Source organism: Grampus griseus, assembly GCF_964374135.1.
Source record: "Grampus griseus genome assembly, chromosome: 3".
In the NCBI taxonomy this organism is placed as follows: Eukaryota; Metazoa; Chordata; class Mammalia; order Artiodactyla; family Delphinidae; genus Grampus; species Grampus griseus.
The window spans coordinates 61,382,826-61,407,401 of NC_139019.1; the positions used below are offsets into that span (position 1 = coordinate 61,382,826).

General features: G+C 35.2%; 1 protein-coding gene across 6 annotated transcripts in view; it reads right to left on the bottom strand.

Moving 5' to 3' along the window:
• Positions 1–24,576, bottom strand: part of AP3B1 (adaptor related protein complex 3 subunit beta 1) — a 283,649-nt gene that overhangs the window by 210,461 nt on the left and 48,612 nt on the right. For all 6 annotated transcript variants that reach the window (XR_014296557.1, XM_082651961.1, XM_082651959.1 and 3 more), the window contains exon 3: positions 13,155–13,229. Coding sequence is in view for 5 of the 6 variants with exons in the window: in XM_082651961.1 (XP_082508087.1) it covers positions 13,155–13,229 (75 nt within the window). In the remaining variant the exon portion in view is untranslated. The remainder of the gene's footprint in view (positions 1–13,154; positions 13,230–24,576) is intronic.

Sequence of the window (24,576 nt, forward strand, 5' to 3'; positions counted from 1 at the left end):
AAACAAAAACACCACCTATGGAGTAAATATAAAAGAATACAGAATCAACATAATTTAATATTCATAATGTCAAAAGATACAACTCAAATTACCCAATATATGAAAAACTAAAAAAATGGAACATATGCACACAAGAAAAGGAAATTAACTAAACGAAAGCCTGAGAAAAACATACTGGAACTAGCAGGCGAAGATTTTAGAGCTACCATTACACTTAAGTAAAAGAAAATGTGCTTTCCATTAATAAAGAATAGAGGAAATCTCAGCAAAGAAACAGAAAGGATAAAAAAAGGACAAACTGAAATTCTAAAATGAAAAAATACAATTTCTAAAATAAAAATGAATGTACTTAATCAAATGGAGAGGTCAGAAGAACGAGTAAGCAAACTTGAAAACAGGTGAGTAAAAATTACCTAATGTAAACAACACACACAAAAAAAGATCTAAAAAAACCAACAAAGTTTCATACATTGTCAGGCAAAAATAAAACAATATAATATATATGTAATTTCAATACCAGAAGGAGAAAAGAGAAGGGGGCAAATATTATCTGAAGAAATAATGGCCCAGGGCTTCCCTCGTGGCACAGTGGTTAAGACTCCACCTGCCAATGCAAGGGACATGGGTTCGAGCCCTGGTCTGGGACGATACCACATGCTGTGGAGCAACTAAGCCTGTGTGCCACAACTACTGAGCTTGTTCTCTAGAGTCTGCGAGCCACAACTACTGAGCCCGAGTGCCACAACTACTGAAGCCTGTGTGCCTGGAGCCCATGCTCAACAAGAGAAGCCACCCAATGAGAAGCCCGCACACCACATCGAAGAGTAGCCCCTGCTCGCCCCAACTAGAGAAAAGCCTGTGTGCAGCAACAAAGACCCAATGCAGCCAAAAATAAAAATAAAAAGTTTTATAGAAAGAAAAAAAAAGAAAAGAAATAATGGCCCCAAATTTCCTACTTTTGATCAAAGACAGTAATTTATAGAACTAAGATGCTCAACACACACAAAACCAAATGAACAGGAATAAGATCACACCAAGGTACACCAAAGTCAAACTACCAAAAGCCAAAGATGGAGTAAAACATGAAAGTGTCAAGAGAAAAATTACAAATTACATAGGAAGATGAATGATCCAGTTAACAGGGACTTTACATAAGAAATTATGGAGGGCAGAAGAGTCTTCAAAGCATCTTTAAAATGCTGAAACAAAAAGAAACTATTAATCCAGAAGTCTATGACCAATGAAATAATTCTTTAGGAATGAAGGTAAAATGCAAACATTTTCAGATAAAAGTAAGAGAATTCATCACTAGCAGACCTCCATTACAGAAAAAGCCAACAGAAGGTCTTAAGGCAGGAGGATCATGATACTGATAGAAATTTGGATCCTTAGAAGTCAAAGAGAACACTGGACAGGATAAATATCTTAATAAATGATACTCTTTTCTGTTTTTTCTTTTAATTTCTTTATGTCATAAGTATTGATATTTAAAGGAAAAATTGTACTGTTTTATGATGCTTGCTTATTTTTTATTTATTTATTTGTTTGTTTATTTATGGCTGTGTTGGGTCTTCTCTGCTGCAGGTGAGCTTTCTCTAGTTGTGGTGCACAGGCTTCTCATTGTGGTGGCTTTTCTCGTTGCGGAGCATGGGCTCTAGGCGCACGGGCTTCAGTAGTTGTGGCATGCGGGCTCAGTAGCTGTGGCTCGCGGGCTCTAGAGCGCAGGCTCAGTAGCTGTGAGCTTGGCTCGCATGGGCTTAGTTGCTCCACGGCATGTGGGATCTTCATGGACCAGGGCTTGAACTCGTGTCCCCTGCATTGGCAGGTGGATTCTTAACCACTGTGCCACCAGGGAAGTCCCTTGTGATGCTTTTAACTTATATAAATGCAATAAATTAATAACTAAAACATAAAAGGAGAGATATGGATGTATACAGTTGCAAGATTTCTATATTTTATGTGAAGAAGTGCAGCATTAACTATAATCCAACTGTGAAAAGTTAAGAATGGATACAGCCAACACTTTAAAAAAATGCAAAGAAGTACAGGTTAAAAATAAAAACAGGAAACATTTAAGTGTGATTTCCTCTATAAAAAGGAGGAAAAGAAGAAGAGAGGAACAAAAATAAAGGTGACAAATTTTAAAAAAGAAATCATGTAATACTACACTCAAATCCAACCACATCAATAAATACAGCAAGTGTTAACAGAATAAACACTCCAATTAAAAGGCAGAGGCTGACAGAATGGGTGGGAAAAACATGGAACTAGATGCTGTCAATAAGAGACACAAATAGATATGAAGACACGGGCTAGGAACAAATGAATGAAAACAGGATATACCATACAAAGAGATGAGAAGGCTGGAATGACAATATTAATAACAAGAAATCAAATGGACTTTAAGACAAACAAGTATTACCAGAGAAAAAGAAGGGTTTATTTTAGGATAAAGGGGCAATTCATCAGGAACACCTGAAAAGAGCTATGCCTAATAGGAGTGCTTCAAAATATAAGCAAAAAATGACTAAATTAAAGGGAAAAATGAACAATTCCAGGATCATGATTGGGAGATTTGAGATCCCTCTCTCAGCAACTGGTAGAACATCTAGACAAGAGGTCAGTAAAAACATTTTAAAAATCTAAACAACACATTTGCTTAAATAATATTTATAGAACATTACAACCCAAAGTGGAATACACATTCTTTTCCACTGCACGTGATATGCATACCAAAACAAACTAGATGATTAGCTATAAACAAGTCTTCATAAAATTTTAAGAGAATGATGTTTCCTGACTAAAAAGGAATTATATTACAAAGCAATAACAATATAAGATAATGAGATAACCCTCCCCCAATATCTGGAAATTAAACAACATACTTCTAAATACACCATAAGTCAAAAAAGAAATCATAAAATAAGAAAATATTTTTAGGGGGATGGATGGAGCAGGAGTTTGGGGTTAGCAGATGTAAACTTTTATATATAATGAATAAACAACAAGGTTCTACTGTATAGCACAGAGAACTATATTCATTGTCCTATGATAAACCATATGGAAAATAATATTTTAAAAAAAGAATGTATATTTATGTGTGTGTGTATATAATTGAACCACTTTGCTGTACAGCAGTAATGAACACAACACTGTAAACCAACTATACTTCAATTAAAAAAAGAATTTAAAAAAGCACATAGAGGACTTCCCTGGTGGTGTGGTGCAGTGGTTATGCACCACAGGTTATTGGCGCCTGCCAATGCAATGGACAGGGGTTTGAGCCCTGGTTCTGGAAGATCCCACATGCCGCAGAGCAACTAAGCCCACGCACCACAACTACTGAGCCTGAGCTCTACAGCCCACGTGCCACAACTACTGAAGCCCGCGTGCCGAAAGCCTGTGCTTCACAACGAGAGAAGCCACCACAGTGAGAAGCCCACACACTGCAATGAAAAGTAGCCCCTGCTCTCTGCAGCTAAAGAAAGCCCGTGCACAGCAACAAAGACCCAATGAAGCCAAAAATAAATAAATAAAAATTCTTAAAAAGTACGTAGAGAATTGTAAAGTGCTATTAAAAATCATAGAAATGAAAAAAAAGAAAATATTTTTAACTGAATGACAATGAAAACAAATCAAGTAAAAATTCAGGAAAGTAACTAAAGCAGTGCTTAAAGGAAAAGACACAGTATTAAAGCCTTATATTCACAGAAAGATTTGATCTGAGTTCCCAACTCAAGATGATAGAAAACAACAACAAAAACCCAAATGAAGTAGAAGGATGAAATAAAAAGATAAATACAAAAGTCAATAATCATACCAAAAAGAAATCAATGACACAGGAAACAGAAAATTGATAAAACCAAAAGCTGGGTTTTTTTAAGTCAATAAAGTTGATAATCCTCTAGATAAACTGATGAAGAAAAAGAGAGAAAAGACAAAATTACCAATATCAGGAATGAAAGAGGAAACATCACTACAGAAGCTACAGACATTAAAAGGATACTAAGGAACTATAATTAACAACTTTATGCCAATAAACAACCTAGATGAAACAGATTCATTTCTTAAAAGAAAAATTACTAACACAATCCAATAACAAATAGAGAATCTAAATAGCGCTGTGTTAGGGATCCACCAAGACTACCTTCAGGCTTAATGACTGCCTAGAAGGACTCACAGGACCCAGAAAGTTGTTACACTCATGGTTATGGTTCACTACAGTGAAAGGATATACAGCAAAATCAGCAAAAGGAAAAGGCACATGGGGTGAAGTCCAGAGGACACAAGGCACAAGCTTCTAAGAGTCCACCCACAAGCAGAGTCACATAAAAATACTTCCTTCAGCAACAACGTGTGACAACACGTACAAAGTGGTGCCAACCAGGGAATCTTGCTTAAGACAGACGGTCCAGGGTTTTTATTAGGGATCAATCATGCAGGCACTGTATGCCTACATATATTGTCATCAGTAAGTAAGAGATCAGTAACTGAAGCTCCAGACCATGATGAGGAAAGCAGGTGTTTACCACAAACACTTTTAGTATATATTATTTGGATAAACTGACACAGCATGGCTCACTCTTATCTGACAGAACACTCAAAGAGATCAGTTCACCAGAGCCAACCAATAAACAATCATGAAAACAGACCTGGAGGGCTTCCCTGGTGGCACAGTGGTTAAGAATCCACCTGTCAATGCAGGGGACACGGGTTCAATCCCTGGTCCGGGAAGATCCCACATGCTGCGGAGCAACTAAGCCCGTGCACCACAACTACTGAGCCTGCGCTCAGAGCCCACAAGCCACAGCTACTGAGCCCACGTGCCACAACTACTGAAGCCCATGTGCCTAGAGCTCGTGCTCCGCAACAAGAGAAGCCACCGCAATGAGAAGCCCGCACACCGCAACAAAGAGTAGCCCCCACTCGCCACAACTAGAGAAAACCCATGCATAGCAATAAAGATCCAACGCAGACAAAAATAAATAAATAAATAAAAAGAAAAATAAAAAAAGAAAACAGACCTGGAAATGTTCAGGGTTTGCACAACCCAAGCCTGCTGAGTTTAGTTTCCACACAGGCCTATACCAATAAACAACTTGAATTCATAATTTAAAACTTTCGCATAAAAGAAATTCCAAGCCCAGATGACATCATAGTAACAATGAAATAATACCAATTATTTGGTATTATTAGATAGAATGAAACAATACCAATTCTACACATTTTCTTTCAGAGAAAAAAGGAGAAACACTCTCCCACTCATTTTTTTTTAAATAAATTTATTTATTTTATTTATTTATTGTTTTGGCTATGTTGGGTCTTCGTTGCTGCGCGTGAGCTTTCTCTAGTTGCAGTGAGAGGGGGTTACCCTTCGTTGCAGTGTGCAGGCTTCTCTCATTGTGGTGGCTTCTCTCATTGCAGAGCACGGGCTCGAGGCGTGTGGGCTCAGTAGTTGTGACCCACGGGCTTAGTTGCTCCTCAGCATGTGGGATCTTCCCAGACCAGGGCTCGAACCCGTGTCCCCTGCATTGGCAGGTGGATTCTCAAACACTGCGCCACCAGGGAAGCCCATCTCCCACTCATTTTTAAAATCCAGTATTAACTGGTTACCCTGATATCAAAACCAAAGTCATCATGAGACAAAAAAAAAAAAATCCCTCAATAAGATATAGATGCAAAACTCCTAACAAAAGTTAGCAAATCGATTCTAACAATACACTAAAAGATTAATACACCATAGCCATTAGGGATTTATCCCAGGAACAGAAAGGTTTAATATTTAAAAATTAGTCCCAGTCATTTATCATATGAAGAGAATAGAGAAAAATCCTATGATAATTTCAGTACTTACAGAAAAAAGATTTGACAAAATTCAACATTCATTCATATTAAAAACTCTCAGCAAACAAGGGATAAAAAGAACTTCCTCAATATGCTTAAAGGCATCTGCAAAAAACCTATAGCTTGTATCATATTCTATGGTAAATGGCTCAATGCTTTCTACATCAGGAACAAGGCAATGAAAACCACTATCATTGCTTTTATTCAACACTGTAATACAGATTGTACTCAGTGTAATATGACAAGAAAAAGGCATATAGGATACAAAAGAAGTAAAATTATGTTCACATATGGTATGATCATTTATGTATCAAAGTCTAAGAAATCGATAAAATAACTATCAGGAAAAAAAATAGCTATCAGGATAAGTGAATTTAGCAAGGACACAAGATCAATACACAAAATCAGAATTGATTTTGCTAGCAATGACCAATTGGAAAGTGAAATTAAAAAGACAACTCTATTTAAAATAGCAATCAAGAGACTTCCCTAGTGGTCCCAGTGGTTAAGAATCTGCCTTCCAATGCAGGGGACGAGGGTTCGATCCCTGGTTGGGGAGCTGGGATTCCACATGCCACAAGGCAACTAAGCCCATGTGCCGCAACTGCTGAGCCTGCGCACCACAACTAGAAAGAAGCCGGCGTGCTGCAATGAGGAGCCCTTGTGCTGCAACCAAGACCAGACGCAGCCAAAAATAAATAAATAAATAAATATTTTAAAAAACGCAGCATTCAAAAACTACTCAAAACTAAATTGATGTACAAAATGTTCAAAACTTGTACACCAAAACCGATAAAACACTACAAAGGGAAATTACAGAAGACCATATTCAAGGACTGGAAGACTTATATGGTGGAGGTGGCAATTCCCTCCAATTGATCTACAAACTCACTGTAAACAAAATCAAAGTTAACAGGATTTGGAGAAATTGGCATGCTGATTTTAACACTTTTACAGAAAGACAAAAGACCCAGATTAGTCAAAACAAGGCTGAAAACAGAACAAGACTGGAGTGCTTATACTACCTCACTTCAAGACTTACTGTAAGGCTACAAGACAGCGTAGTATAGGCACAAGGACGCACATACAGATCAATGGAACAGAACAGAGTCCAGAAATATGCTTGCACTTATATGGCCAAAATTTTTTCACAAAAGTGGCAAGGTAATTCAACTGGAAAAAGATATAGTCTTCTTTATAAATGGTGACAGAATAGTTGAATATCTGAGAAAAAAATGAATTGCAAATCTTACCTCATACCACACACAAAATCTAATTTGACCCAGCCAAAACAATCTTGAGAAAGTATAAAGCTGGAGGTATCACGCTCCCTGATTTCAAACTATACTACAAGGCTACACTCACCAAAATAGTATAGTACTGGCACAAAAACAGACACCTAAATGAATGGAACACAATAAAGAGCCCAGAAGTAAACTCATCACTATATGGTCAATTAATCTATGACAAAGGAGGCAAGAATACACAATGGGGAAAAGACAGCCTCTTCAATAAATGGTGTTCAGAAAATGGACAGTTACAATCAAAAGAATTAAATTGAGCTACTTTCTCACACCATATACAAAAAGAAACTCACAATGGAGTAAAGGCTTACATTTAAGACCTGAAACCATAAAACTCCTAGAAGAAAGTATAAGTATTGCTCTTTGACATGGATCTTAGCAATATTTTTTGGATATGTCTCCTCAGGCAAGGGAAACAAAAGCAAAAATAAACAAATGGGACTACATCAAACTAAAAATCTTTTGTACAGCAAAGGAAACGATCAACAAAACAAAAAAGCCACCTACTGAATGGGAGAAGATATTTGCAAATGATATAACTGATAAGGGAGTAATATCAAAAACATATAAAGAACTCACAGAACTCAACATCAAAAAAATACAAACAATCCAAATAAAAAATGGGCAGAGGACCTGAATAGACATTTTTCAAAGACCTACAGATGGCCAACAGGCACATGAAAAGATGCTCAACATCACTAATCATCAGGGAAATGCAAATTAAAATCACAATGAGTTATTACCTCACATGTGTCAGAATGACTATTATCAAAAAGACAGGGAGTTCCCTAGTGGCACAGTGGTCAAGAATCTGCCTGCCAACGCAGGGGACACGGGTTCGAGCCCTGGTCTGGGGAGATACCACATGCCATGGAGCAACTAAGCCCATGGGCCACAACTACTGAGCCTGCGCTCTAGAGCCCACGAGCCATAACTACTGAGTCCGTGTGCCTAGAGCCTGTGCTCCACAACAAGAGAAGCGACCGCAATGAGAAGCCCGTGCACTGCAATGAAGAGTAGCCCCCACTCACCACTAGAGAAAGCCGGTGCCCAGCAACAAAGAACCAACACAACCATAAATAAATAAATAAATAAACTTTAAAAAAAAAAAAGACAGCAAGTAACAAGTATTGGTGAGGATGTGGAGAAAAGGGAACCTTTGTGCTCTGTTGGTGGGACTGTAAGTTGGTGCAGCCACAGTGGAAAACAGAATGTAGGTTCCTCAAAAAATTAAAAATAGAACTACCATACAATCCAGCAATCCCACTCTTAGGTATACATTCGAAGAAAACAAAAACACTAATTCAAAAAGATATTGATACATGATCCCTATATTCATTGCAGCATATTTACAATAGCTAAGATATGGAAGCAACCTAAGTATCCATCGATAGATGAATGAATAAAGAAGATGTGGTGTGTACACACACACACACACACACACACACACAATGGAATATTAGCCATAAAAAAGAATGAAATCTCGACATCTGCAACAGCATGTATGGATCCAGAAGGTATTGTGCTAAATGAAATAAGTCAGACAAAGAAAGATAAATACCATATGATTTCACTTATATATAAGGAATCTAAATACAAAACAAATGAACAAACAGAACAGAAAGAGACTCACAGATACAGAGAACAAACTGGTGGTCGCCAGACAGGAAAGGGGCAGGGGCATGAGTGAAATAGGTGAGGGAGATTAAGAGGTACAAACTTCAGTTATAAAATAAATAAGTCATGTAATGTACAGCATAGGGAATATAGTCAATAATACTGTAATAACTTTGTATGGCAACAGATGGTAATTAGACTTTATTGTCGAGATCATTTTGTAATGTATAAAAATATCAAATCGTGATGCTGTACACCTGAAAATAATTTTATATTATAAGTCAATTATACTTTAATTTTTTTAAATCTGATTTGAAATGTATTCTGTAGTAAAGATTTAACACAGTAGGCCAGAGATTGCTATCCTTAGAAAGCCTACTTATAAAGTTGGCCTTGACTGTTGTCTGGGAACTTGAACTTCAGAGATATTGCCACCATTCCCTAACTGATAAGGGTGGTTTACATAAAAACAATATGGTTTATGCTGAACATGTGCTACTTTCTGAGAGTCTGCAATTCTGGAATGTGTTAGGCAGTTAATGGGTACACGAGCAGCCCCCAATAAAGACTTGGGCACTGAGTCCCTTATGCTTTCCTAGTAGACAACACTTCACACATTTTTCAGAGGTGATGCTGGAGGAATCGAATGTCACAGGGAAAATCACTGGGGAGGCTTCTTAGAAGCTTGCATCTGGTTTTCTCTGGACTTCACTTCATGCACCTCTTTCAGTACCTAATTTTTGTTGTGCATCTTTCAGTGTAATAAGTCATAGCTATGAATCTATCTATAACCTAAGATCCTGTGGATTAGCCCAAAGAATGAGGGAACCTGTGGGTAGTCTTGGGATTCTCCCCTGACATGGATCATAGTGCAAAATTTAATAGCTAAAACGTTTTAAACTTTTAGAACAAACTGGGAGAAATGTTCATGACATTAGGTTAGGCAAAGATTTATCAAGCAGGTCACAAAAAAGCCTCAGGTATAACTAAGAAAACTGATAAAATGTACTTTATCAAATCAAACGTTTATTCTTTGAAAGACATTAAGAAAACAAAAAGGCAAGCTACAGACTAGGAAAAAATAAATAATAGTAAATAACCATCAATCTGACAAAAGGCTTGTATCAGAATATATAAAGAATTTTTATACTCTAGACAAAAAAATTAAAAATAGGTTAAAGATCTGAACAGATATTTTAGAGAAGTTTTACGACTGATCAAAAAGATCATGAAAAGATGCTCAACACCACTAAGTATCAGGAAAATGCAATTAAAGGCACAATGAAACACCATTACGCATCCACCAAAATGGCTGAAGTCAGACTCTAACAAGATCAAGTGTTGAAAGGGATATGAACTGACTGGAACTCCACACATTCCTAGTGGGAATGCAAAGGGCACAGCCACTTTGGAAAACTACATGGTACTACTTTCTAAAAATTAAACATATTCTTCCCAGACAATGCAACACAACTAAGCCTAGGTACTTACCCAAGAAAAATTAAAATACATGCCCATAAATAGTATTTTATTTGATCCAAGTGTATTTCAACTGGTAAATTAAAAAACTGTGAAATATCCATATTATAGCAAAAAAAGGAACAAAACATGAATACATGAAACAGCAGAGATGAAACTCAGTAGCCTAAGAAGTCAAACACAACAGCTTCTATACTGTATGATTTGATTTATAAAAAATTCTAGAAACAACAAAACTATACTGACAGAAGGCAGATCAGTAGTTGCATGAAGACACCATACACAAAAATTAACCCCAAACAGATCACAGTCCTAAATATAAAAGCTAAAACTATAAAACTCTTAGAAAAAAAAGACAAGTATAAATCTTTGTGACCCTGAATTAAGCATCAGTTTCTTAGATATGACATCTAAAGCATAAGCAAAATATATATATATATATCAATAGCTGTCATCAAAATTAAAAACTTCTGTGGTTCAAAGGGCATTATCAAGAAAATAAAGGGATAACCCACAAAACAGGAGAAAAATATTTGCAAATCATACATCAGATAAGGGTCTAGTATTCAGAATACATAAAAAACTGTTAAACATACACAATAAAAAGACCAACAACCCAATTATAAAATGGGAAAAGGATCTGAATAGATATTTTTCTAAAGAAGATATACAACTGGCCAATAGATTCTCAACAATTTTCTATTAAGGAAATGTAAATCAAAATTTCAATGAGATACCACTTCACACCCACTACAGTATACAATCTAAAAGACAGACAATAATTTTTTTTTACTAAAAGGAAAATAAGTGTTGGTGAGGATGTGGAGAAACCAGAACTCACATACATTGCTGATGGAAACATAAAATGGTTACAGCTGCTGTGGAAAACAGTTTTGAAGTTCCTCAAAATGTTAACCACAAAGTTATTTTATGACTTAGCAATATCACTCCAAGGTATATATGCAAAAGAAGTGAACACATATGTGCTCACAAAAACTTGTACAGAATGTTTACAGCAACATTACTGACAAGAGCCAAAAAGTGGAAACAACCCAAATGTCCATCAACTGATGAATAAACAAAATGCAGTACACCCATACAACAGAATACTATTCAGCAAAAAAGGAGCAATAGAGTAATGATGCATACTATGACATGGATGAACCTTGAAAACATTATGCTATATGAAAGAAGTCAGACACAAAAGCACATACTGTATAACTCAATTTATATGCAATGCCCAGAGTAGGCAAATCCATGGAGACAAAAAGTAAATTAATGGTTGCCTAGGGCGAGGGGGTGTTGTGGAATAACTGCTAATGAATATAACGTTCCTTGTTGAGGTGATAAAAATGTTGTGGAATTAGATGGTGGTGATGATTGCACAATTCTGTGAATACACTACACGTCACTAAACTGTACACTTTAAAAGCGAGAAGTTTATAACATGTTATTTATGCTTTAATAATCTTTTAAAAAGATGATTGATTCTTTAAAGTAAAAATAATAACCATGTATTTAGGGTGCTTTAGCATATTTAGAAGTAAAATGCATAAAATGGGAACAGACTGGAGGGAGCAAATAGAAATTTACTGATGTAAGAATATATGAAGGGGTATAATTATTTGAAACTAGACTGTGATAACTGAAAAATGTATATGCAAATCCTAGTGGTAGACTGTAGTGAGTTAAATATATATATTGTAGCCCCTAGAGCAAGCACGTACAGAATAAACGAGGTACAGCTTCAAGAGTAATATTAATAATACTAGATTATAAGTGAAAAAACTTCCCTTTATCTTTAATTTCTACTACTTATACTCCATTTCCCTCCACCTAAAACATCCTGCCCTGATGTCACCAGGTCCTTGAAAATATTCGTCAATGGAGACTGCTGCTTCTCCCAAATTTACCAGACTGAAAAAGAGGACTAGGCCTATTTCTTGATGCTCACAGTTGCTAGTATGGGCAAACATGAAACATGTTTGCTGGCATTTTCATTCTCGTGCAGATATCACTAGCTCCTACTAGCTCCTAGCTAGCTCCTAGCTAGCTCCTATCACTAGCTCCTACTACTTCCTAGTAAACACACCCTCCTCAAAAACAAACACTCCCAACATACCCCCAGACAATCACTACCCAACATCAGTTGAAGTTGAGACTCATGACAGATGTGGCCATTCAATCTTCATTACAACCTTCTGTTCTTTTGAAATACAAGGCATTTGCTCACATCAATCTCTAATTCTCTTCATTGAACTTTTCATACTACTCATCTTTCTCAATGGTTTCTACACTGGCTCATATTTTTCTTCTGCACTCTATTAGAAGTCATTAGTCCATTTGACCTAACATTAATTACCTTGGCCTCAAAGTTCTGTGAATTCCTCTGTTTCAAATTCCATGTACAAGCCTATACAGGGACCAGTAATTGAAGGTTCCCACTACATCCTGCCTTCTGCTCACCTCCTACTATACTGAGGCAAGGTCTATTAGAACTAAGATGCTCCAGGAAGAGTACTAGATTTGGAGTTACAACACCTGGGTTCAATCCCTGCCCTGATACTGCAGGAATTTATGTCTGTTTCACTGGACATAATGATATCTTAAAATTAAGTCCCTAGAGCAGAATTTCAACTAAACTGGCTTCTAAGAATATTCAACAAGTTACCACCCTTCACCCAGGTGAATTAATCTCAATTTTACTTTTCACATTCTCCACCAAAATTCCAAAGCTAAGATTGTCTACTTTGCATTCTATATCACCTATTTAAGATTATGGACATTGTAATTGTATCGAAAATCTAGTGTCACAAGTATCTTATAATACGTTGTGTTTCAAAGTAACTCAAAAGTATATGATTCTTTCACAACAAAAGGAATCATGAAAATTATGAATCAAAACAGTACCTCAATATTTTTACTGGCCACATTCTTCACAACAGCAGGAAACAGGTCAGATGCATTTTTCCCTTTTGCAATCATCTGAAGAATAAAAGTGGAATATTAGGGCTGAAACTTTTTAAAAAGTAGTCATTTGAAAAAAACATAAATTCTACATACATTAAATATTTAGAAGATAAGCTACAGAAACAAATAAGCTATAGAGTTAACAAACAACTCTTCTTGAGTCACCTTATTTATTCCAACTATCTGCAGCAAAGAACAAACAATCTCTTGGGAATCAATATAAATACACATAGACATATTAAGGAAGAAACAGTAATTTAAAGATATAATATTTACAATAGTTTTCTCTGGCTAATGGTGTTGTAAACACTTTTTAAATATTTGTACTCTTCTTTATTTTCCAAGTTCTTACATTAAAGATGTAATGCTTTTGCAATGGGGGTGGGGGTGGAAAATGAATGTTATTTTAAACAAACTACAATAATTTTTTCTCCTTCGGCTTTCTTTTTATAGATTCCCCTACTTCTCCAACCATTTTTTTCAAAGTTCCCTTCACCAGGTCCTCTTCCTTTCCCCACTAAAGTTCTGTGCACCAACATCTTTTCAGGCTACACTGTTCTACAATCTCTAAAACGCCTGAGATTTCATTCACCCTCAACATGTTAACTCCTACCTCTACAGGGATCAACTCCCCAAACTCTAGCCCTAACTCTGGGCCCTAGTTCCACTTCTCTAACTGAACATTATTAGATGTCTTTCTCATCCAAAACTTGCTATGTCTAAAACCAAACCTATTTTTCCTGATAAAATGGCATTCGTGCTAGAATTTCCTATTTCCACCAATTTTCCCACATACCAGAAACCATGAAATTATCTTGGTCTCTCCTCACATCTACACAGTAACCAGGTCCTGTTGTGAATTCTTGGCACACTCACATTAATCCCTTTCTCCTGTTACTATCCTAGTATAGGTCAGTATCACCTACAGAGGACTTTTCCGACAATCTCCTCCTTCTGTCCATAACGTACATCACCGACGGTTTAATATGCTCAAACTACCACTTTGCACGTCAGCTCCCCCTCAAAGATCTCAAAAGCCCCTGACTGCCTAAGAGTCCAAACTATTTCATTTACTATTCAAATGACTTAATTGCATTAACATCCCTTTTAAGCTCATCAACCATTATTGTTCTACACCAACGTTATTATAAAAGTAAACTGATCTACTCACTTCTTGTACATTCTCTGGCTCCTCTATGCTGGTGCTCATTATCATGCCCCCAATCCACTTCTTTTTACTTTTCTAAGTTCTACCCTTCTATCTAGAGTATCATCAAATTCTAATCATTCTCCCTTGCTAGAGCCATCTCCTAACACCTAGCCCACTATGGTGTCCAATCCTAATTTCCTCTAGAATTTTTTAATCTATGTTTTTCATTTAGAATTTCCTATGTGTTACCTTTTATTTCTATTTATTTCAGTTTTATGTCTACCTGTATTTCCATTTCCTTCACTCTCATTCCCAGAATATATCTTTATGTCTTTTAATAGTATGGACTTTGGTAGCCACAAAATAAAGTTTTAACTACAGGATAATTTTTTGGAAAAGGGATCTTGGGACTTCCCTGGCGGTCCAATGGTTAAGACTTTGCCTTCCAATGCAGGGGTGCAGGTTCAATCCCTGGTCAGGGAGCTAAGATCCCACATGCCTCGGGGCCAAAAAAACAAAACATAAAGCAGCAGCAATATTGTAACAAATTCAATAAAGACTTTATAAATGGTCCACATCAAAAACTAAGTAAATATATATATAAAGTCTAAAATACCATTTTAAAAAAAAGGGATCTTTATGAATTATCTAAGAAATCTAAGAAACTACCTTAAAAAGGTAGAAGGCATTAGTTTTATAAATTTACAGAAATGTTTTATAAATACTATGTGACATTTTAAAAAACAATAATCCCAGTTAACAATATCTCAGAAGACCTTTCTACATGACAGCTTTAGAACACTCTAATACAAACTAGTCTTTTCATTTTCTATTTCTTTACCTGTGAAATTATTTGAGTATTCTGTGAAACCTTCTGAGTATTAAAGGTTCACGAAATAGTGCAACTAAAGTATCTTTATATGACTTTTACAATTTTCTCATCTGTAAAATGAGGAGAGAGGGATTAAATGTTCTCTAGGGCCCCTTCCTTCAGTCATTCAGTAACTACCTAAAGTCAGAGATCCTATCCTACGATATCCTACTCCAAGGCTTCCCCAACTTTATTCTACAGAATGCTATTCAAAAACATGTTACTACACAAGGGAGAAAAAAAAATCTATAGTCAAATTCATTCAACAGATATTTGCCGAGAGGATACTACATATCAGGGACTATTCTAGGCCTTGGGGATACAACCGTGAACAATATAGTCTTTACCCATCGGAGCTCACCTTTTAATGAGGGTGAGGGGCAATAAACAAATATAGTATGTGAGGTGGTAACAAGGGTACTATGGAGAAAGATAAAGAACTGCAGGAGAAATGGGAAGTGCTAGGGTAGGGGTGGGAATTGCTGTTTTATGTTTTGGTTAGTGTTTGCACAGCATATATTTTTTATCCTTATATATTTAATCTATCTATGCCTTTATATTAAAAGTGGGGTCTTCCTAGAGAACGTACAGTTGCATCTTGATATTTTCATCAAATATGACAGTCTCTCTTAGTTGGTGACTTTAGATCACTTACATTTAATATAATTATTGATATAGTTATATTCAGGTCTACCATTTTATTATCAGTTTTCTGTTTATTCCCTGTGTTTTGTTGTTCTGACTGCTGTTACCCTCATTATTTGGAAATTTTTTAGTATTTAATAATTTAACTTTTCTTTTTTATTTTAATTTTTATATTGACTATTTGGCTATATCTTTTTGTATAATTTCTATTGGTTCTTCTTCTAGAGATTACCAGATAATTACATAGATGCACAAACACAGTTGACAGATACATATAGACAGGTAAGTCAAGATATGTCAAACCTTCCACAGTTTACTTAGAGTTAATATTTCACAAGGTCAAATAAAATGTAGAAACCTTTCAACCATATAGGCCCTTTCAATCTGACCTCCCCACTACTCTTTATGTTATAGCCATCATATATTTTATATCTACATCCATCGAAAACCTCTCAGACAATGGGATACTTAGGAGAATAAAATTAGTCCTTTATGCTTACCAGATATTTACCATTTCTATTGGTCTCCCTCAAAATCCATCACATATTTCCCTTCAGCCTGGAGAACTTCCATTAGCCTTTCATTAAAGCAGATCGGCTAGAAGTACTCTACTATTTTTTTCTGCCTGAGAATGTCTCTATTCATCTTCATTCTTTCACTGGATTCACTGGATTCTAGGTTAACAATTATTTTCTTTCAGTACTTAGTCATTCAGTTTATCCTGATTGGGGATCATTGAGTTTCTTTCATCTATAAATTTAAGTCATTCATCAGTTGGGAAGTTTTCAGCAATAATGTCTTCAAGTATTTTTTCTGCCCTAAAAAATATATGTTACATGGACATAATGTTTTGGTATCATCCAACAAGACCTCAGGCTTTGTTCATCTCTTTTCTTTTTAATCTCTATTCTAAGAATTGACTAATTTCTAGTGATCTGTCTTCAACTTTTGACTCTTTCTTCTGTTATATCAATTCTGCTATTTAGTCAACCCAAGATATTTTTATTTCAGATATGATACTAGGACTTCCCTGGCAGCCCAGTGGTTAAGACTCCACGCTGCCACTGCAGCGGGGCACAGGCTCATTCCCTGGTCAGGGAACTAAGATCCCGCATGCCATGTTTTGTGGCCCCCCCAAAAAAAAGAGATATCCAGATATGACACTATACACATGACAGAAATTTCAACAAATTTCTAATGACGTGGTTCACTTGATATATTCTGGAAAACAACTATTTACCCATTAGTTACTACCTGGGGAATAAGTAGATATAGGATATCCCTTTCCCTAGCGTAACTTACCATCCAATCATAAGTGGCCCTAATATTACTCACTACTGAAGTATAAAACAAGAGAAATGTCTATGTATAAAACAAGAGAAATGTCTATTTAAGTCTTTACCCATTTTTAATTGGGCTGTTTTTAGTTACTGGGTTATATGAGTTCTTTATATATTCCGGAGAGTCTGTATCAGATATATGATTAAAAATATTTTCTCCCATTCTGTGGGTTGCCTTCTCACTGGTTGACAGTGTCATTTGATGCATGAAGTTTTAAATTTTGACATAGTTTAAATTATTTCTTTTGTTGCTCACCTTTTGAGGTTATATCCAAGAATCCTTTGACAAATCCAGTGTCATGAAGTTTTTATCCTAAGTTTTCTTCTATGAGCTTTATTGTTTCAGCTCTTACATTTAGGTCTTTGATTCATTTTTTCACTTATTATATATATTGTATGAGGTAGGGGGTCTAAAAATTCATTCTCTTGCACGTGAGTATCCAGTTTCCAAACACCATTTGGGGAAATTCTACCCCCACTGAATTGTCTTGCACCCTTGTTGAAAATAATTTGGCCATATAAGTGAGGGTTTTCTTTTAAGGCTCTCTATTGTGCGTATATGTCTCTCTCTATGTCTGTTTTTATGTTGGTACCACACATTTTGATTACTGTAGCTTTGTAGTAAGTTTTGAAATCAGAAAGTGTAAGACTTCTTTGTTCTTCTTTTTCAAGATTGTTTTGGCCATTCAGAGTCCAGTAAGATTCCATATGATTTTAAGATAGATTTTTCTATTTTTGCAAAAAACATCCCTGGGATTTTGATAGGAACTGCATTGAATATGTAGATAATTTGGGGAATATTGATATCCTAATAATATTAAGTCTTCCAATCAATGAACATGGGACATCTTTCCATTTATTTGTGTCTTAATTTCTTTCAGCAACATTCTAGTTTTCAAGGTACAAATCTTTTGCTTCCTTGGGTAAGTATTCCTAAGTATTTTATTCTTTTTGATGTTATCATAAATGAGATTATTTTCATAACTTCCTTTTATGGTTGATGACTGTTACCATATAGGAACACAACTAGTTTTTATGTGTTAATTTTGTATCCTGCAACTTTGTTGAATTTGTTTATTAGTTCTAAAAGTTTTTTGTGGACTCTTTAGGGTTTTCTAAATATAAAAGCATATTGTCTGTGAATGAAGATAATTTTACTTTTTTCCAATTTGGCTGCCTTTTATTTCTTTTTCTTACCCAATTGCTGTGGTTAAAACTTCCAATACTATGTTGAATAGAAGTGGTGAAAGTGGGTATCCTTGTTTTGTTCCTGAACTTAGAGGGAAAGCTTTCAGTCTTTCACCACTGAGTACAATGTTAGCTGTGAATTTTTCATATTTGGCCTTTAAAATGCTGAGGTAGTTTCCTTTTATTCCTAGTTTGTTGAGTGTCTTATCCTGAAAGGGTGTTGAATTCTGTCAAATGCTTTTTCTGTATCATTAAAATAAACTTGTTTTTTCTCCTTTATTCTGTTAATGTGGTGTATTACAATGATTATTTTCATGTTATTTTTAAAATATTGAATAATAATCTAGATCTAAAAATTCAGATCTAGGGACTTCCCTGGCGGTCCAGTGGTTAAGACTCTGTGCTTCCAATGCAGGGTACACGGGTTTGATCCCCAGTCAGGGAACTAAGATCCCACATGCCATGCAGCATGGCTCCCCCCCAAAAAATTCTGATCTAAAAACATAATTAATGTTAAAAAGCATTAATCTTTTTTTTAACTAAGCAAGATAAAGAGGAGAAATTGCACTTACTTTCTCAACAATTTCAACTAGCTTCATTTTTTACAGATATACAGATGGGGAGAAAATTCAGCATTTTTACTTTATAAATAATTACTAGTTAATTTACAAACCAGCAGTTAATTTTCAGACCCAACTGCAACTCTTAAGAATCAGCCCCCAAGAATAAATAGAGAAATAGAAAATGAACTGACCCTTGACTTCTATCCCAGAAAGTACTCTTGAAGCAAAATTGACAGAAAACCCATTAAGGTTCTATAGGCATTACATCACTAGTAAAAATTCAGGCCTGCTAACTAGGAACTGGTCCTGATGTATATTAGCATGGCAGAAAAAATCTGACCCATTAAACAACTTCCAACCTAAGAACAAAAAAAGATGCCAACATCAGCCACAAGTTGAATCCTTTAAAGTATACACAGAACTGAAGCATTTTTGTTGAAGGGAGAAAGAGAACAAGGGATGGGCAGTCTAGAAAGACTTAGCCCAAAATGTTTATTATAATCATTAACTCAAGACAGCAAGAATTACGCATGTTTTTATTTTCTTCTTCTTATATGGACTTTCTCAAAATTTTTCTACAACAATAATATACCATTTGAATTTGGCTTTTTTTTTTTTTTACAAATATTAAACAAAAATATCTGGAACTTTGAAATTACCTTTAATTTTCTTAGGGTCAATAATATCCAACCAAATACCATGTAACATATATGGCTATGAAATAATATAGATCAGTAACTCTAATTAGGAATTTTAAGAATTTTATCTATCAAAGAAAGGTTCAGATTTGCTCATTATCCCAAAACTACAAAGACAAGCAAACTAACCTGAAAAAGACCTTTAATATCCAACACTTACTAAAAGAAAATACATCAAAGATTTCAATACACCAAAATATTCCATTCTTTCAAGGACTCTGAATAATCAACTCATCAGTATTATAGCTAAAAAACTTATTACAAGTTCACTATATGAAGCAATACATTTCAAATTCTTAGTTCACATTTCATCAAGCCAAGATAAAATACAAACATGTGCTTTAAACATTAGACACATATTTTTCAGAAATATCAAGAAAAATAACATATGTATGTTTCAACTTGAGTCCTGCTATGTAATAAGTGACCACAAGATTTTGAAGTAGGTAGCTTTTCTTCCCTAAGCATGCTTTGGCATACATGAGACTTTATTCAACATATGAACTATTGGAAACATTTCCCCATGATTCTAAATAAGCCTCAGATATTACCAAAGAAAGATAATAAAATGAACTGAAACTATCATTATGGTTTCTCTCTAGTAGATATTGCTGACAAGATGCTCTGTTGACTCGTAGGACTACCAACTATGAAAGATAGCCAGATGTGCACTGCCAGCATTTTGATATATATTAGGAAGTAATGTGTTAAAACAAATACATAACACTTAAAATTTTGGCAGATTAAAATTTAGAAATGTTTAAAGGTTTTTAACTATGAAGCTAAGGTCTTAAAACTACTCTGTAATCATGAGGTGGTAAAACCGCATATTCAGGGCTCATGAAACCTAAATTATGCAGAGAAATGTAAATATTGACAATTACACTTAAAAAATCCACGAAATTCTGAAGCCCATATAATATTTTGCTAATTGACCTCTAGCAAACTACTTCCACCCAACAGATGTTTTGAAATGATGCATACATGTGCATACATGAACATAACATTTTAAAAATAATTTTTAAAGCTCCCACATAGAAATATGGTGCTAACTAGAAATCGAACTAAAAACTGGACAGAAGTAAAGGTGAACAAATGATTGTTATAATATTTCACTGGAAAAAATTGCAAGAAAAATAACTATCAGTTATTTCATAAAAGAAGAAATTAGCAAACAATAACTGCTAGTTTAAAAGTGAAATACAGGGGAGGATATATCTTATATAACCATTGTGCTGTGAGTATGATTTTCCATTTTATTCTCCAAAAGTTAAGTTAGAAAAGATCTGTGATGATGAACAGTTTCTCCTGAAAGGAAACTAGGTGACCGAATTTTGGAAACACATCTTGAATCAGACCAACCATGCTCTTACTGTTAGTTTGATATTAAAGCAAAATTAAAAATGTCTTAGTTTTCCCCATGGAACGTTAATATGTCAAAAGCCATATTGTCTAAATGTGTTTCTTAGGCAAATACTGAGTAGTGTTTTAAATTCAGACATAGAGTTTCTACTGTGAACATATAAGAATGATTAATATTCTTTTTAAAGACATTTTTTCTTTTAATCATACATTCAGGAAATATTTTAATTTCATGGTCAAAGAATGGTGATAGGTAATACCTGTTGTTTTCTTTTCTTTTCTAGTAACTAAGAGGAGATCCTTATTTTATTTGTTGTAGCAAATTCCTAAATGAAAACTGGGCAAATGGTATCATATCTGGCCAGCTGCAACCTCCTGCCTTGACCTTCCTTCCTAGGGTTTCTTTGTTGTTGGGACTCTTGATTAAGTGGCCTTGGGTTCATTTTGTAATTTTGCTAGTCATCAGCAAATTCACTTGCATGACATTACTGCCAAATGAGAACACAGGTGAATTACTGTGACTGTGGTGTAGGGTAGTGCCATGGAGAAAACTTTGTTTCCTCTACAGAAAAAAAACTGTTTTCTCTACAGACTACAGAAATCATGAGTGAGGTATAGGTAAACGGAGAGCCACAAAGATCCATGAACCAGAAGAGAGAGTTCAGATGTAGATCAACAAACACACAGTAAACTGATTTTCACTTGAAGCTGAAATTCAGTGGGGAAAGGACAGCTTTTTAATAACAAATGGTGGAATATTTAATAACAAATAGAGGAAAATCAGACATGCATCCGGTTCTTAACCTCACACCATACATAAAAAATAATGCAAAATAGATCATAGACCTAAACATAAAAGCTAAAAACAAGAGGGGAAATCTTTGCAAACTTGGAGCAGGCCAAGATGGCTTAAATAACAACTCATGCTATGAATCTAGCTCGACCCTAATCAAAAACCTCAACAGAGGACAAAAAGAAAACTATAATCCAACATCACTTAAACACACAGAAATATATCTACTTGAACTCTGCAGGATATATTAAAACCAAGACTAGAACATTACAAATATTTCTAATAAAATCAGAAACAAGATAGTGTTGTCTTCCACCACCACTACTATTCAACATCATAGTGGAGCTTTATCCAAGCAAAGAGAAGAGAAAAACAAATGAGAGATAAAAATATTTGAAAATAAAATATAAATCTGTCATAACTTCTGGACAATGTAATTAAGTATCCAGAAAACCAAGCAAAGAAACCAAAAAACTACCAGATCTAAGAGAGTTCACTGAGAAGGCCAAATGCGAGAACAGAAAAGTCATTTGTTTTCCTATACACCAGTAATAATTAATTTTGAAAATATAATGAAGGGAACCATTCATAATGGCAACCAAAATTTAAACGTACACAGGAATGAATCTAACAAGGAATGCTTAAGATTCCTTATGATTAGAAACTATAAAATATAAATATAATGCTACTGAAAGACAGGAAAAGAGGGAGGGAAGGGAGATGGAAATACACAAATTCCACATTACCCTAATCAACATCCAAAAACAACTTTTAACAGAACTTGACAATTTGATCCTAAAGTTTATCTGGAAGATAAACTCATATTTTTATGAGTTTATCAATATTATTTGAAAATTTTATTTGAAATTTTTTTCAAATATTTTATTTGAAAAACTTTTATTCAAATTCAAAAATCTGAATAAAAAAATTTTATTCAAATTCAAAAATTTTATTCAAAGATTATTTGAAAATTTACAAATACATATTTTTGTCACTTGCATAATAAAGTAATTTTTTCCAGATCTATGGCGATATAATTGACATAGAACATTATGTAAGTTTAACGTGCCAACAGTTACATGAAAAGATGCTCAGCATCACTAATTATCAGGGAAATGCACATCAAATCCACAGTGAGGTTATCACCTTAAACCTGTTAGAATGGCTGTCACCGAAAAGACAAGAAATAACAAGTGTTGGGTGAGGATATGGATAAAAGGGAAACACTGTGCACTGCTGGTGGCAAATTGGTAATGTGAGATATATCTCACATATTTCGTATACACACATATACATATATCTGTATGTGTGTTGTGTGTAAAATGGGATATTATTCAGCCATGAGAAAGGAAGAAATCCTGCCATTTTTGACAACATGGCTAGATCCTTGAAGACATTATGTAAAGTGACAGAATAACTTTCAATTAATAACCATTTTCCTACACTTAAAAGATCCAATTCCAAATTTACCTTTATACAAACTTCCTAATGAGAGACAGTCTGTAACTACTAGACTAACTACTAGTATGGCTATATTTACATTTCTTTTTTTTTAATGTTTATTTTTTATTTTTTTTCTTATTAGTCATCCATTTTATACACATCAGTGTATACATGTCAATCCCAATCTCCCAATTCATCCCACCACCACCCCCACCTCCCGATATATTTACATTTCTTTATGATGTTTATTTACATTTAAGTTACATTTATAATAGTCAAGTAGTCTAGATTATGAGAATATCAATTTTTATTTATCAGTTTGAAAGAGGAATATAGAAAAAACTACCAAATACCTCATTTTCATATTTAGTAATTTCAATAGCATCCTCAGGTTTAATGAAATAATTTACCTTAATGGAATGTAAAGCCAAAGTTTAATGAAATAATGAAGAGCACTGCCTGCTTTAAATGGATGGCAGTGCAGGACTGTAACCTGCAGAACCACAAGCTGAAACCATGCAAAGCAATCTTGATAACCAACTGTAAAACTTATAATGGATCTGTGACTTCTTTTTTTTTTTTTTAAAGTTTTAGTTATTTTATTTATTTATTTTTTGGTTGAGCCAGGTCTTAGTTGTGGCTCACCAGCTCCTTGGTTGTGGCATGCAAACTCTTAGTTGTGGCATGCATGTGGGATCTGGTTCCCTGACCAGGGATCGAACCTGGGCCCCTTGCATTGGGAACACGGTGTCTTATCCACTGCGCCACCAGGGAAGTCCCAGATCTGTGACTTCTAAAAATTTTGTAGAAACATTTAAAACTCTCTTATTATTGTCAGTCAGAAATGTATAGGAAAATGAAAAACAATAAAATATTTTTTTAATATACTGTAACTTAACATTAGAAACACTGAGAATTAACTTATCAAGAGTAGTTTGAATGGACTTGCCTTATTCTCATCCTTTAAAGCAGAGGCCCCAACCGGTACTGGTCTGCGGCCTGTTAGGAACCAGGCTGCACAGCCGGAGTGGCGGGCGAGCAAGTGAAGCTTCATCTGCCGCTCCCCACCACTCACATTAATCACCACCCGAACCAGTGGTCCCCAACCTTTTTGGCACTAGGGACCGGTTTCATGGATGACAATTTTTCCACGGATGGGGTTGGAGGGGAAGAGATGGTTCAGGCGATAACGTGAGCAATGGGGAGGGGCAGCCGAAGCTTAGCTCACTCGCCTGCCTCTCACCTCCTCTGTGCGGCCCAGTTCCTAACAGGCCACAGGACCCCTGGCCTGAACCATCCCCCCCCATTG